At 48.4% G+C, this 13,028-nt stretch overlaps 1 protein-coding gene and 1 long non-coding RNA gene across 8 annotated transcripts in view; one reads left to right on the top strand and one right to left on the bottom strand.

Annotated features, from left to right (window-relative positions):
- Idnk (IDNK gluconokinase) overlaps positions 1-2,097 on the bottom strand; it is a 14,619-nt gene extending 12,522 nt beyond the window's left edge. For 4 of the 7 annotated variants that reach the window (XR_007592138.1, XR_007592139.1, XM_050144564.1 and 1 more), the window contains exon 1: positions 1,970-2,091. Coding sequence is in view for 4 of the 7 variants with exons in the window: in XM_050144564.1 (XP_050000521.1) it covers positions 1,970-2,019 (50 nt within the window). In the remaining 3 variants the exon portion in view is untranslated. Of the gene's footprint in view, positions 1-1,183; positions 1,925-1,969 lie in introns of those variants that run through there. The other 3 variants (XM_050144570.1, XM_050144567.1, XM_050144569.1) reach the window with 3 other exon arrangements.
- A 120-nt stretch (positions 2,098-2,217) lies between these two features.
- Positions 2,218-11,007, top strand: LOC126503065 (uncharacterized). The gene is made up of 3 exons (XR_007592140.1): positions 2,218-2,868; positions 8,315-8,407; positions 10,284-11,007. It is a non-coding gene; the product is annotated as an uncharacterized lncRNA (long non-coding RNA).
- Positions 11,008-13,028: the final 2,021 nt, after the last annotated feature.

The following is a 13,028-nucleotide window of genomic DNA, read 5'->3' as shown; positions in this document are numbered from 1 at the left end:
ATATATACACTTACAATCAACCTAGATTAACTATGAATAAACACTAGCCACCAACTCTGGTCTAAAAGAAGAGCTAAGTTATGAAAGGAAAAAACCCATGTGCCTGCTCCATCCAGATCTAAACTAGAGGACCCGGATGCCCATTCACGCACAAGGGACTACGGATGTCGGCAGGAACAAGGTGCAGCATGGGGCTCATAAGCAATGACTGGATTTAAGCTTACAGCCCAACTTCAGTGCCCAGATGTCTCTCCCAGCAGGTTGGGCTAAAAGTCACTTTAGAAGACAGTTGGGGAGAGGGAAGAACTGAAGAAATTCAGATTTAAGTTTATTCTAGCAGAAGCTGAGATGGCTTTGCTACAATGTAAAATAAAGGGAAACAGTACTAATGTTCTCCGGCTCATCCTTCCAGTCTCCATGACAAAGACAATCAGCGCTTATTATGGGATAGGTGCTGTTCTGGGTGAGAGAGAAAGGGTCTCTAAAGGGGAAGAGGCAATGAACAGAGAGAACGGGCTTCCCAATTATACAACAGGCTCAGTGAGTCTGTTTTGTGGCTTCTGGGACTGGACGCAGGGCTTGACAGCAGAGAATGGCGGACTGTGCCTGTGATCTCAGCACCTAGAAAACTGAGGCAGATCGCTGCTTTTGAAAGGCCAGCCTCGGTTGCATATCAAAAATCCTAGCTCAATGGGGGCTGGAGAGATGGCTCAGTGGTTAAGAGCGTTGCCTGCTCTTCCAAAGGCCCTGAGTTCAATTCCCAGCAACCACATGGTGGCTCACAGCCATCTGTAATGAGGTCTGGTGCCCTCTTCTGGTCTGCAGACATGCACACAGATAGAATATTGTATACATAATAAATAAATAAATAAATAAATAAATATCCTAGCTCAAATTAAATACTGCTAAATAATTAATAAATTAGAACGCCTGCTGTGGGGATAAAACAGTAATTTTGGAAGCCTAAAGCTACCTTCTGGGGCTGGAGAGATGTCTCGCTGGTTAAGAGCGCATCCTGCTCTTGCAGAGCGCTTGAGATCAGTTCCCAGGACCGACCTGGAGCCCAGCTGCAGAGGCTAAGATGCGTCTGCGGGCATCTGCACTCGTGTGTGTGTGTGCAGGTGCGGGCCCAAACACATACACGCAATAAAAATAAATTTTTCATCTTAAAGAGCTACCTTACCTTACCGTTTGGAAAGTTCCTGGTAGGTCACTGGTGTGGGGGCCCACAGAAGTGGGTCGCCCCACCTTGACTGAAGGTCAAAGGGCGCCCCAACGTGTGACTACGAACCTCTGGTTCACCAGTTAACATCTATTTTGTTGCCTGTAGTTGCGTGTTGCAGTTTGGTGTCTGGGTTATATCGGTGCAGTGCGGTGTCTATCAAACGAAATGCCTACTGCTGGCTTACTTCTAAGCTGGCTGCACCGGGCTGGGAAGAAACTGCATAGTTTGCAGAGTCCTGGGTACGTTCCATATGAACATTCCAGCTTAAGCAGGAACACGATCAAGGAAGATGTGATACCTTGCAGGGTGATCTTCACTTTTCAATGTCTATTCAGAAAAATCCGGAAACTCACCCAGGAGGGGAACCATCTGCCCAACCAGACAGAGCTTTACAGACCCAGGACAAGGTTCGCCTCTTGGTTTGGGACTTTGCACCCTCCCACTTGCTCGGCAAGATGCCTGAGGTCCAGGTTTGTAAGGCTGGAGCTAAAAGCTGTGGCGGGCTGCGTCTTTCCTGTAACAACTCCTCTCTGTACTCCAGCAGCCTCCCTACGCCCGACCTTCATTCCCCGGAGCTAGCCACGACCACCAGGACCTCGGCTTTCATCCGTGGTGACCCTGGGGAGCGGCTAGCGGGGCAGGAGAGCAGGAGACCTCGGCAGGGGCGGCAAAGGCAGGGCTCCCAGGGCTCAGGGCGCCCCACCGCCCCCCAGTTCCCGCCCGCCTGCGGCCTCCGCGACCTACTTCCCGGAGCCGCTCACACCCATCACCAGCAGCACCGCGGGTGCCTCCATCTCCCAGTTCTTCGGTCCTCGGCACCCGCTTCCGGGACAGGTCCCGCCTGGCCCCTGACGTCACCGGCCACGCCCCCGCCGGCTCCTGTGCCGACCGTGGGGTGGTGCAGATGCTGGCATTTCCAGGTGCTGGCGCTCTGCAGCCAGAAGACCACGGGGACGCGTGGGCAGTGACAGAAACATTTTACTAACAAAGACAACAATGAAAGACAAGGACGTAGAGCCAGGAAGATCTCTTTCTCTCTCCCCTCTCTGCCTCCCCTCCTTCTCTGCCTCCCCCGCCCCCTCTCATTCCCTCCCTCCCGCTCTCTCCTATTTCACTCTCTGGCCGCAGGTCTCTTCTGTCCCCACTTTCCTGAAAGCCAGTTCCACTGGACCCCTTCCACCCTTGCAAACAGCGAATCTGCTTCAGTGGTTGTCTTGTGCGGGAAGTGACAGAACCCCAACTCTGCAGGGGGAGGGGGTTCTCACTAAACCCAGCTGGGCCAATGCTCGGCGCACACCGGTGCCTCGCTGACTCTCCCAGAGGGAACCAGCCAGGCAGGCTCAGTAAAGACCTTCACCCGGGAGGCTGTCCTTCCCGGCTAGGGCTGTGTTAATGTCTAATAACTGGGAGCTGCGGCTCTCAGTAATGTTGGCAATGAAGTCAGGTGCGCGTGCGAGTTGGACGTGAGCTGCCGTCCATCCACGTGAACTTCTTCCTGAGAAAGCAAGACTTTCGAACTCTCCCTTAGTCCACAGGCTTCACCTACAGCGACCGCAGCCAGAGCCGCTCTAAGGACAACAGAAGGTGCTGGAGACACGTGAATGAGTCACCAAGGAGCAAAGCTTCCTCACTGAGTCCCAGAGGTAAAATCAGTCTTCCGAACAAGCTTCTTAAAAGTGGTGTGGTGTGTGTGTGTGTGTGTGTGTGTGTGTGTGTGTGTGTGTGTTGTCTAAGTGTGTGCGCCCCACTTGTGTGCCTGGGTCCCTCAGAGGCCAGAAGGGGGTGCGAGATTTTTTTTTATTAATTATGCATACAGTGTTCTGCTGGCCTGTATGCCTGCATGGCAGAAGAGGGCACCAGATCTCATTACAGATGGTTGTGAGCCATCATGTGGTTGCTGGAAATGGAACTCAGGTCCTCTGGAAGAGCAGCCAGTGTCCTTCACCTCTGAGCCATCTCCCTGGCCCCCAGATCTTAGGGTACTTCTAGATTTGAAAAAAAATATCAAAATGTCTTACAAAGTGGCTGTACCACTTACATGCCCACCAAACAATGCATGAACCTTATAATTTCTCCAAGGCACCACTAACATTTGTTGCTGTCGTTTTCGCCCTAACAATCTTGGTTATGTGTGTGAGTGTTTATCCTGGGTGTCTGCAGGTGCACCACATGCATGCAGTGTTTGCAGAGGTCATCAAGGGCACTGGATCCAGCGAATCTGGAGTCAGAGGGCTATGAGCTGCTACGTGAATACTGGGAAGCAAACCTGGGGCTTCTGCAGGAGCAGTCAGTGCTCTTACCTGCCGGGCCATCTTGCTGGTCACACTTCCACCCTTCGTTCTTGAGACACTGCCTCGTATTGACTTCTAAGTCATAATTCTCTCCGAGTGTGTCTTCTGTCTCAACTGCTGCTCTTCCTTAGCCCGTGTGTGTTTTTACTTCCTCCTCCTCCTCCTCCTCTTCTTCTTCTTCTTCTTCCCCCTTTCCCTTTCTCCTCCTATTCCTCCTCCATTTCTTTTTTTTTCTTTTCTTTCTTTCTTTCTTTGTTTTTTTTTGTTTCTTTCTTTGTTTTTGTTTTTGTTTTGTTTTTGTTTTTTTTTTTTTTTTTTTTTTTGTTTTTGTTTTTTTTTTTTTTTTGTTTTTTTTTTTTTTGTTTTCCGAGACAGGGTTTCTCTGTGGCTTTGGAGCCTGTCCTGGCACTAGCTCTGTAGACCAGGCTGGTCTCGAACTCACAGAGATCTGCCTGCCTCTGCCTCCCGAGTGCTGGGATTAAAGTGGGATTAAAGGCGTGCGCCACCTTCGCCCGGCTCCTCCATTTCTTTTAATATTTATTTCTTTGATGTGCCTATGGTACTCTGCCGCAGGTACACCTGCATGCCAGAAGAGGGCATCAGATCCCATTATAGAAGCAGTGAGTCATTATGTGGGTGCTGGGAACTGAACTCAGAACCTCTGGAAGAGCTGCCACTGCTCTTAACCACTGAGCCATCTCTGCAGTCCCCCTCCTCCATTTCTTTTTCTCAGTTTCTAAATGTTGGAATGACCCCAGGCTTTGTCTCGAGACAGCTTCTCTATTACAGGCTTTTGCTATGTGATGTTATCTTGTGTGTTTAAGCGCTATGTGTAATTAGATCTTTATCCCTGATCTATGTACATCCATTTGCTTACTGAACTCTGATTGTCTAATTAGAGACTTAATATTAACAAAACAAAATCCATAAGTATGCTGCTGTCCTCCTGAGCCTTCCACACTTTAGACAACGAACCTGCTCTCCCCGTGGTTGGTCGTCTGACCGCATGAGCTAGTCCTGACCATGCTTTATCTTACACCCTCATCCAGACCATCAGCAAATTCCTTTACCCCTGCCATCCCAGTGTGTTTGAACTCATCGTGACTTCTCGTGTCTTCTTCCCCAAGCTTGGTTCCCAGCATCCTCCCCTCTTCCCCACAGGGCTGAAGGAGACTGCTACTGATTTTCTTGCATCTGCCCAACTGTCCAGATTTGAATAGAAGCCATTCATTTTCATTTTTATAATTTATTCGTTTTTGTTTTTTCGAGACAGGGTTTCTCTGTGTAACAGTCCTGGCTGTCCTGGAACTCTCTTGGTAGACCAGGCTGGCCCCAAACTCACTGACATCTGCCTGCCTCTGCCTCCCAAGTGCTGGGATTAAGGGCATGTGCCATCACCACCCAACATAAATATTTACTTTTAATTATGTTTGTGCATGCGTGGGGGTGGGGGGGTATGTGTGCATAAGTGCAGTGCATGTATAGACCAGAAGAGGGCGTTGAGTCCCTGAAGCTGGAGTGTGGTTGTGAACCACTCCATAGGGGTACAGTTCTGGGAGCCCAACGTGGGTCCTTCCTACTTAGCCTTTTCTTCAGCTGCAGATTTTTAAGTTTTTTTTCTTTTTAGTTTTTCAAGGCAGGGTTTCTCTGTGTATCCCTAACTGTCCAGGAACTCACTCTGTAGACCAGGCTGACCTTGAACTCAGATCCACCTGCCTCTGCCTCCCAAGTGCTGGGATTAAAGGCATGCGCCACCACAGCTACCACCAGGTCAAGGGTATTATCCTTATTTGTGTGAGTCGTGACATTAAAACGGCTATGGAACTTTACTTAAAGCCGAGAGAGGCACCCGTGTAAAGCTGTTGAGCTTGGACAAGCATGCCGTTTACAACCAAGCAGTTCCAGATAGGCAGAGAGTAGGGCTGGTGGGGTGGGTGATGGTCAAGAGGAAAGACAGCTACCACAGTGGGGCCTTTCAGTGACGTACTAGTCACGTGATCACTTCCGCCCTAAAGCTGACCACAAAGGGCACAGCATTAGCACACACATCTGACACTGCCCAAGATGCTTTTTGACCTCAGAGTTCAACCCCAAACTTTCCTAGAGATGTGTCTCTAGGAGGCAGTCTCAGCAAGGCAAGCGTAGGAAGCGAGGCCTCTCCTTTCCAACCACGTAGCCAAATGGCTCCTAGTAAGACTCTAGTAATAATCATGGTGGGATTATTTTCTGATTGTTTTAGAGACAGGATTTCTCTGTGTAGCCCTGGTGGTACTGGAACTTCCACTATAGACCAGGATGGCCTTGAACTCAGAGATCCACTTTCTTCTGCTTAAAGGTATGGACCACTACTGCCTGAAATAGCTATTTTCTGAAAATTTTAATTTGCCTTTTGTTCCCACCATTTCCCTGCGGTATTTTGGGAAAGCCCTGTCTACTGCTTTCTTTTGTACCGCCATTGATCAGCAGAGCCAGAGCAAAAAGAGAGCAGTTCATGTATCTGCTTTTTGATTTTTGACAACTTCAGCTTGTTAAATTGACTGTGCGAGGTGGGGGTGGGGATGACAGTGGGGGTTTGGGAGATTTCCCCAGAGAAATAGGAAGAGATAAAAGCCAGGCCCTGTGAAGCCTTTACTGCAAAGAGTGGTTTGTTAGACAAAGGAAGGCTCCCTGAGGAGCGGGGACCTGAGGAGTGGGGACCAGGACTGGCCCCTTTGAGTGGCCAGAAACGCAGCCGGCCCTCTGTGGAGCAGCTTTGCGGTGCAGGGTGGAAGGTGCCCCTTTGCCACGAGTTTCTGGGCCTCCGAAGGAGGGAGTGGAGTTTGAAAAGTGGTACAGCCACCTCTGTGTGATGGACCGTGAGGTTTTGGACAAAATGACCTGCAGTAACCAGTCAAGAGCCACTCAGAACCGAAGTTAGGAGGACTCTTCCTAAATGTGTGTTGTGGGGGATCCGCCAAAGACGGCATGGGTTTAAGCCAGCAGAAACTCTTTACTAGCTGGCCAGCTACACTAGGTGTTCGGGATCCCAGCTTATCACCAAGCCTCTCTCAGAGAGAGCTTTTAAACACAAAAACTATGTTCTCGGTTGACACACCTCAGTTAACAAGAACAGTTAGGCAGAAGCAGAACTATGGAAGCCAAAGGCAAGGTTAGTACGTTAGAGACTTTCCCAGAACTATGGGCGTTGATGGATGAGGTCTTTGTCTTTGTTTTGGGTTATGGTACTGTCTGTATGCCAGTTTTACGGCCTGATGGGCACTCCATCACTGGGTAGTTGTGCTAAGGTGTGGGGCTGCTGCACTCTGGACTGTGTGAAGCTTGAGACCTCCGCCCTTGGAATGGACACTGCCCGGGGACCGGCTGACGCTAGAGTTCTGGTCACGTTGAGAGAGGGGGTTTAAGGAGAACTAGGAGAATACAAAACTCTCTTATTTTTTTCCTTCGAGACACGGTTTCTCTGTGTAGCACTGGCTGTCCTGAAACTCACTCTAGAGACCAGGCTGGCCTCAAACTCACAGAGATCCACCTGTGTCTGCCTCCTGAGTGCTGGGATTAAAGGCGTGCACCACCACCACCTGGCTCAAATTCAGTGTGTCTTTAATTGTGTATTTTCCACAGGAAAACAAATGAGAGGGGGTTTGCTATATACTCAGAAATCAATGCCAGGCAAGCTCACACTGCCTCAGAGGGCCTGGTTTTTCTTATTTTCTCTAACCTAAAAGTGTTGGAGAGGAAGGGACAATTAGTTTATATGACGGCCAGGAGGAGAGAGGCTCTTTCCCCCAGGGCTCTCTGAGCTGAGCAGGCGCAAGGTCAACAGCAGCAAGACCTTGCAACTTTAGCGCCTTGTACAAAATCTCATCCAAGTATCTAACCTTATATCTGATTTTGTTCTTTTTTTTTTTTTCTTGAGACAGGGACTCACTAAGTATCCCTGGCTGTTCTGGGACTAGTTCTGGAGACCAGGCTGTCCTTGAACTCACAGAGATCCTCCTGCCTCTGCCTCCCAAGTGCTGGGATTAAAGGTGTGAGCCACTACACTGTAGATAGATGGACTTTGGCTACACAGTGACCAGAGGACATGCTGAGGGCTGGAGTGTGGCTCATAGTAAAACATTTACTTAGTACATACAAGGGCCTGGGCTCAGAGAACAGCAAAAAGAGAGGAATGGCGGCATGGTGGTCTTTATCTAAGTGGATCATTGGGCAAATGTACCCAGCGATGCCTTCAATCCCAGGACTCAGGATGCAGAGGCAGGCAGAGCTCTTCAGATTCTAGACCAGCCTGGGCTATATGCTAAGACCCTGTTGGGTTTTTGCTGTTGTTGTTGCGTTCGTGTTTGTTTTTTAAAATAATTTTTAAATGATTTATTTTTCCTTTTATGTGCATTGGCGTTTTGTCTGCATGTCTGTCTGGGGGTATCAGTCTGTCTGGAGGTATCAGGTCCCCTGCGCTAGATTCACAGACAGTTGTAAGCTGCCACATGGGTGCTGGGACATGAACCTGGATCCTCTAGAAAAGCAGCCAGGCATCTCTCTAACCCTTGATTTTGTTTTTTAAAGAGGATACAATAGAGACTCGATTCATGCTTTAGTGATATTTTTGTTTTCTAAGTTAGGTCTAAAATTTTTCCCAACAAAGGGTAGTATAAATGATGGGGAAGGAGGGTAGTGTAGACCATGGGGAAGGGTGAGGCAGGCAAAGGGTAGTGTAGACCACGGGGAAGGGTGAGGCAGGCAGAGGGACACTGGAATTGGGCAAAACATAAACTCCCGTTTTTCCTAGTTTTAACTCCAGAATACGGTATGTGAAGTCAGTTTTTGGATGTTGAAGTGGCAAGAACAGTTTCTGGATTCCAAGTGGATGCAGCCTGTGCCATCATCTGAGACAGTGAGTGTGGAAGCTGAGCGTTCTTTGCAACAAGGTTTCTCTGTGTAGCCCCGTCTGTGCTGGAGCGGGTTCTGGAGACCAGGCTAGCCTTGAACTCATCAACTGAATGCTTACACCTGAGTACGAGATTAAAGGGCGTGCCCACCATTCCCAGCTCTGGGCATTCTTCTCAATTCCTCGAACCATCAGCATGGTAGGAATCAGACGCCACTGGTTGCTGCTGAACATATCTGTCCATTGACCCAGTTAGACAAAATAATTTAAAAAATAATTTGTTTTGAATTTTATAACCTAAAACTTTCTCCATTGTTTTTCTGTTTAAAACTATGTCAAATTAGGGCTGGAGGGATGTCACCCCAGGTTAAGAGCACTGACTGCTTTCATACGGGATCAAGTTCAATTCCCAGCAACCCCATGATGGCTCACAACCATCTGTAACTCCAGTCCCAGGGGCCATAACAACTTCTGACTTCCACAGGCACCAGACACACACACAGTGCATAGACACACGTTTGGGCAAAGCACATACACATGAAATAAATTTTTAGAAAAGACTGTAATAGTGAGAGAAAAATAGATGTTCTATCTTAAAAAAAAAGATATATTATGCATAGTGTTCTGCTTGCATGTATGCCTGAAGGCCAGAAGAGGGCGCCAGACCTCATTGCAGATGGTTGTGAGCCACCATGTGGTTACTGGAAAATGAACTCAAGACCTCTGGAAGAGCAGTCAGTGCTCTTAACCACTGAGTCACCTCTCCAGCCCCCTAGATTTTATATCTTAAAAGGAAATCAAGGAGCTATTCATAAAGGAATCTTCGAGTGCCCAAGGTATCAGAGGTTGTTGAATGAACAACAAATGACTGACAGAGATTGAGAAATTATTAGAAATAAACATTTCTAATATTTTATTAGATGTAATTTTAGTCATTGAAAGAGGACACAGGAAACAGAGTGAGAGGGTGCGAGACTCGGCTGCGCGTGAAAAGCTGTGACTGTGGAGCTCTGCGTGCACTGCTGCTGATGTGGACGGGGTGACCATAACCGCCTCCTGCTCCGTCCACCACATTTTAGAGCGAAGATCAATATAAAGTGACAGGAGGGATGGTCACACGGTGACTAGATGTAGGATTATTTTTTCGAGACAGGGTTTCTCTGCAGCTTTGGAGGACGAAGGATTATTTTTCATAGAAAATTTGAATGTTGCAGTTGAATGAAAATTGAGGACCGGTTGGGTCCAGTACTTGGGAGGCAGAGGCAGGCAGATCTCTGAGTTCCAGGACAGCCAGGGCTACAGAGAGAAGCCCTGTCTCAAAAAACAAAAACAAAAGAAAGAAAATGAGGACATGCCTGCTCCTAAATATGGCTGAGAAGAAGGGTTTCATTGTAGATAGGAGGGAGAGAGCGGAGGCTTCTGGAAGAGCCTGAGCTGAACATGGCAGCAGAACTGACCGGGCATCAGAGGAGAGAGTGGCGGGGACAGCCAGCGAGGAAGAGAAGAGGAGGACACGAGGGTCTGGGAACCAAGAGAGCAGTAGCCAAATGACTGCGCCATGCAGGGAAGAGAAGCTGGGGGAGGGGAGGGAAGCCCTGGGCTGGAGAAGTTTAGAGGGGAGGGGAGTGAGAGGTGCAGGGAGGGGTCACGGTACCGAGTGGGACCTGACAGCAGGTGAGGTTGCTCCAGCAGAGCCTTGAGGTAAAATGTAGCTTTCGCTACTACAGATTTTGATCGAGTGCCAAAGGTCATTGAATGAGCAACAAGTGGTAGACGTGAGCAAATTGTTAGAGATGAAAGTGAATTTGGTGTAATTTTAGTCATTGACAGAGGATCCAGTTGTTAACACTGGCAAACGAAAATGCTTTCTGCTCTGTGTCAGACGACAGGGGACGGAAATTAGAATCCGGAGCAGAAGGGAAACGTGGATTTGAGGTAAGTCGGCTGCCCACTGTTTGGGGGTGTGGCAGGTGTCATCATGGGGACTCTGTCCTCGGAGAGCGCGTGACGCCGCACCAGGACATTGCTGCTCTTCAAGTGTTGCTATTTTCATTTCCTCCGCCGCTCTACTTTGAGTTGAACAAGGTGTTAGGCTTTTCTGTTTCTCTGATATTAATAATGTACTGGAAGTGTGATAATAAAAATCATTTAACTAAAAACCGTTTAGCTCCTGAGTGTCCCCGAAAGGCTTATTATCCGCGAGGTCTGACTGTAAGTGAGGAACCGGGTCAGCTCCACAGGCAGGCCTTGCTTTCTGTTCAGCGTGTATTCCTTTATTCCTGTGGTAGAAGGGTACCCTGGCCACCCCGAGCCACCCCGCCCCCTCCAGTGTGTGCTTGGAAATGAGGAAGAACAGATTCTTCAGGGCTCCAATGTGTGTGGTGAAGGAGACACAACTCTTGTCAGGTTGACAGGAGTCAGATCAAGATGGGGTATCTCTGTTGTCTGTCTCATGGAGAAAGATGAGCTTGGTGAGCCCCCGATTATCCTCTATGCTGAAGCCAGAAGCTGGACAGGAGGAATGGGTAAGATTAAAACTTTATTTCACACCTTTCTGGCAGATGAAATATTCAGCATAAAGTTTGTTGGAAGAGATACTCAAAACATTTTTATGTTTTTACTGGATTATGCAACAGCACTATTAAAATGAAAGCAGTTTTGGGATAATGTAAATATATAAGTATAAATAAAAGCAATAATATTCAAAGCCCAATGTTAAGTGATTTATATAATTTTAAGGGATATATGTAATCTATAACTCTTTAAAGAATTCACAGGTAGCTGGGCAATATTGATGCACACCTTTAATACCAATACTTGGGAGGCAGAGGCAGGCAAATCTCTGAGTTCAAGATCAGTCTGGGCTACAGAGCAAGTTCCCAGATGGCCAGGGCTGCACAGAGAAACCCTGTCTCAAAAAAACAACCCATGACAAAAAAAAAAAAAAAATTCACAGGTAAGGCCTGGAGAGGTGGCTCAGCAGTTAAGAGCAATGGACGCTCTTCCAAAGGAGCAGAGAACCCACACAGTGGCTCACAACCAACAAAAACTCCAGTTCCAGGGGATCAGAACCCTCTTCTGGCAAAATGTGCATGCAACCCACACACATATATAAAATGTATTAAACCAATTAAGAACCAGAATTTACAGGTAAATCATGAAGTGTCATTACCTCAGTCAATGGGCCTGGGAAACCCACAGGAGCTGTATGGACAGGTGTCCATGAACAAGGTCAGAGCCCCTGGCCGTGGCCACTGTGAGAGCTCTTCTGTGGGAGCATGGTCTCACAGGCTTGGGGACCTTGACAGTAGAATTATATTTTCTCACCAGTTTGGATCTCAGAAGTCTGAGATCCAGCTGTCAGCGTGGTTGGTGTCATCCCCCTCGCCGTCCTTGGCTTGTAGGTGGCTGCCTTCTCCTGATGCCTCCCCCGCAGTCTCGCCAGTATGAGCACGTGGATTCCACTGTCCCCTTCTTGCGTGGACACTAGCAATACTGATATAGGCCCATCCGAATGGCCTTATTCTACTTTAGTTGCCTCTTTAAAGACTCCGTTGCAGGGCAGGGAGACGGCTCCGTCAGTAAAGTGCATGCCTTGTAAGTCCAGGACCCGAGTTCAACCCCAAAAACCTACGTTTAAAAAAAGCCAGGTGGGATGGTGTGTGCTTGTAATCCCGGTGTTCAGGAAGCAGAGACACGTGGGTCCCTGGGGCCTGCCTGCCATCCGATCTAACCCACTTGGCCAGCTTCAGTCCAGTAGAGACTCTGCCTCAAAAAACACCACACACCCTCTGGACTCCATGTGCAAATGCATAAGTGAATGAGTGAGTGTGCACACGCACACATACACACATGTAAAATAAATAAAGTGCAAAAGGAGGAGGCAGAGGGGAAATCAAACAATCAGAGTCAAAATGCAAAGTCAGGTTTTATTTCAGGAAGTTAGATGCCCCTTTCACCCCATGGCTTAAGCTTCTTCTTGTCTTGATTGAATTCAGTTCATTTCCTTGTCTGTCTTGGGCAGTCCCAGAATATCCCCTGCTCATTCTATGGTCACTGTGCCTTAGCAGCTTCCTCATCCTCCAGTCAAACCTGGCTGAGGCTGGCGGCTGGCGTCTAGCTCCCTGGCTCCCACCTCCTGCTCAGGAGGCAGCAGGAGGTGCTCAAGGGCCAGAGTCTGGACAGCCAGCTCTGCTCTGGATGTCACCGACCACTCTGTTTTGTTTTGTTTTTGGATTTTCGAGACAGGGTTTCTCCGTAGCTTTTGGTTCCAGGCCTGGGACTAGCTCTTGTAGACCAGGCTGGTCTCGAACTCACAGAGATCCGCCTGCCTCTGCCTCCCGAGTGCTGGGATTAAAGTCGTGCGCCACCATCGCCCGGCTGGCCTCTGTTTTCAAGTTGTTTTTTTTTTTTTAATTTATGTACATTAGCATTTTGCCTGCATGTGTGTCTTTGCAAGGCTGTCAAATCCCCTGAAACTGGAGTGTGAGCTACCATGTGGTTGCTGGGTATTGAACCTGGGTCCTCTGGAAGAGCAGCCAGTTCTCTCAACCACTACCTCTTCAGTCCCTGTTTTCAGTCTTTAAGAAGAATCTCCCTAAGTCATCGGACCTCAGCCCTACACAGA

This window comes from Alexandromys fortis, unplaced genomic scaffold (genome assembly GCF_014885135.2).
Source record: "Alexandromys fortis isolate MF-2015 unplaced genomic scaffold, M_Fortis_MF-2015_v1.1 scaffold_1, whole genome shotgun sequence".
Lineage (NCBI taxonomy): Eukaryota > Metazoa > Chordata > Mammalia > Rodentia > Cricetidae > Alexandromys > Alexandromys fortis.
Note: the sequence above shows the minus strand (reverse complement) of the source record. Positions and strands in the feature narration are given on the sequence as shown.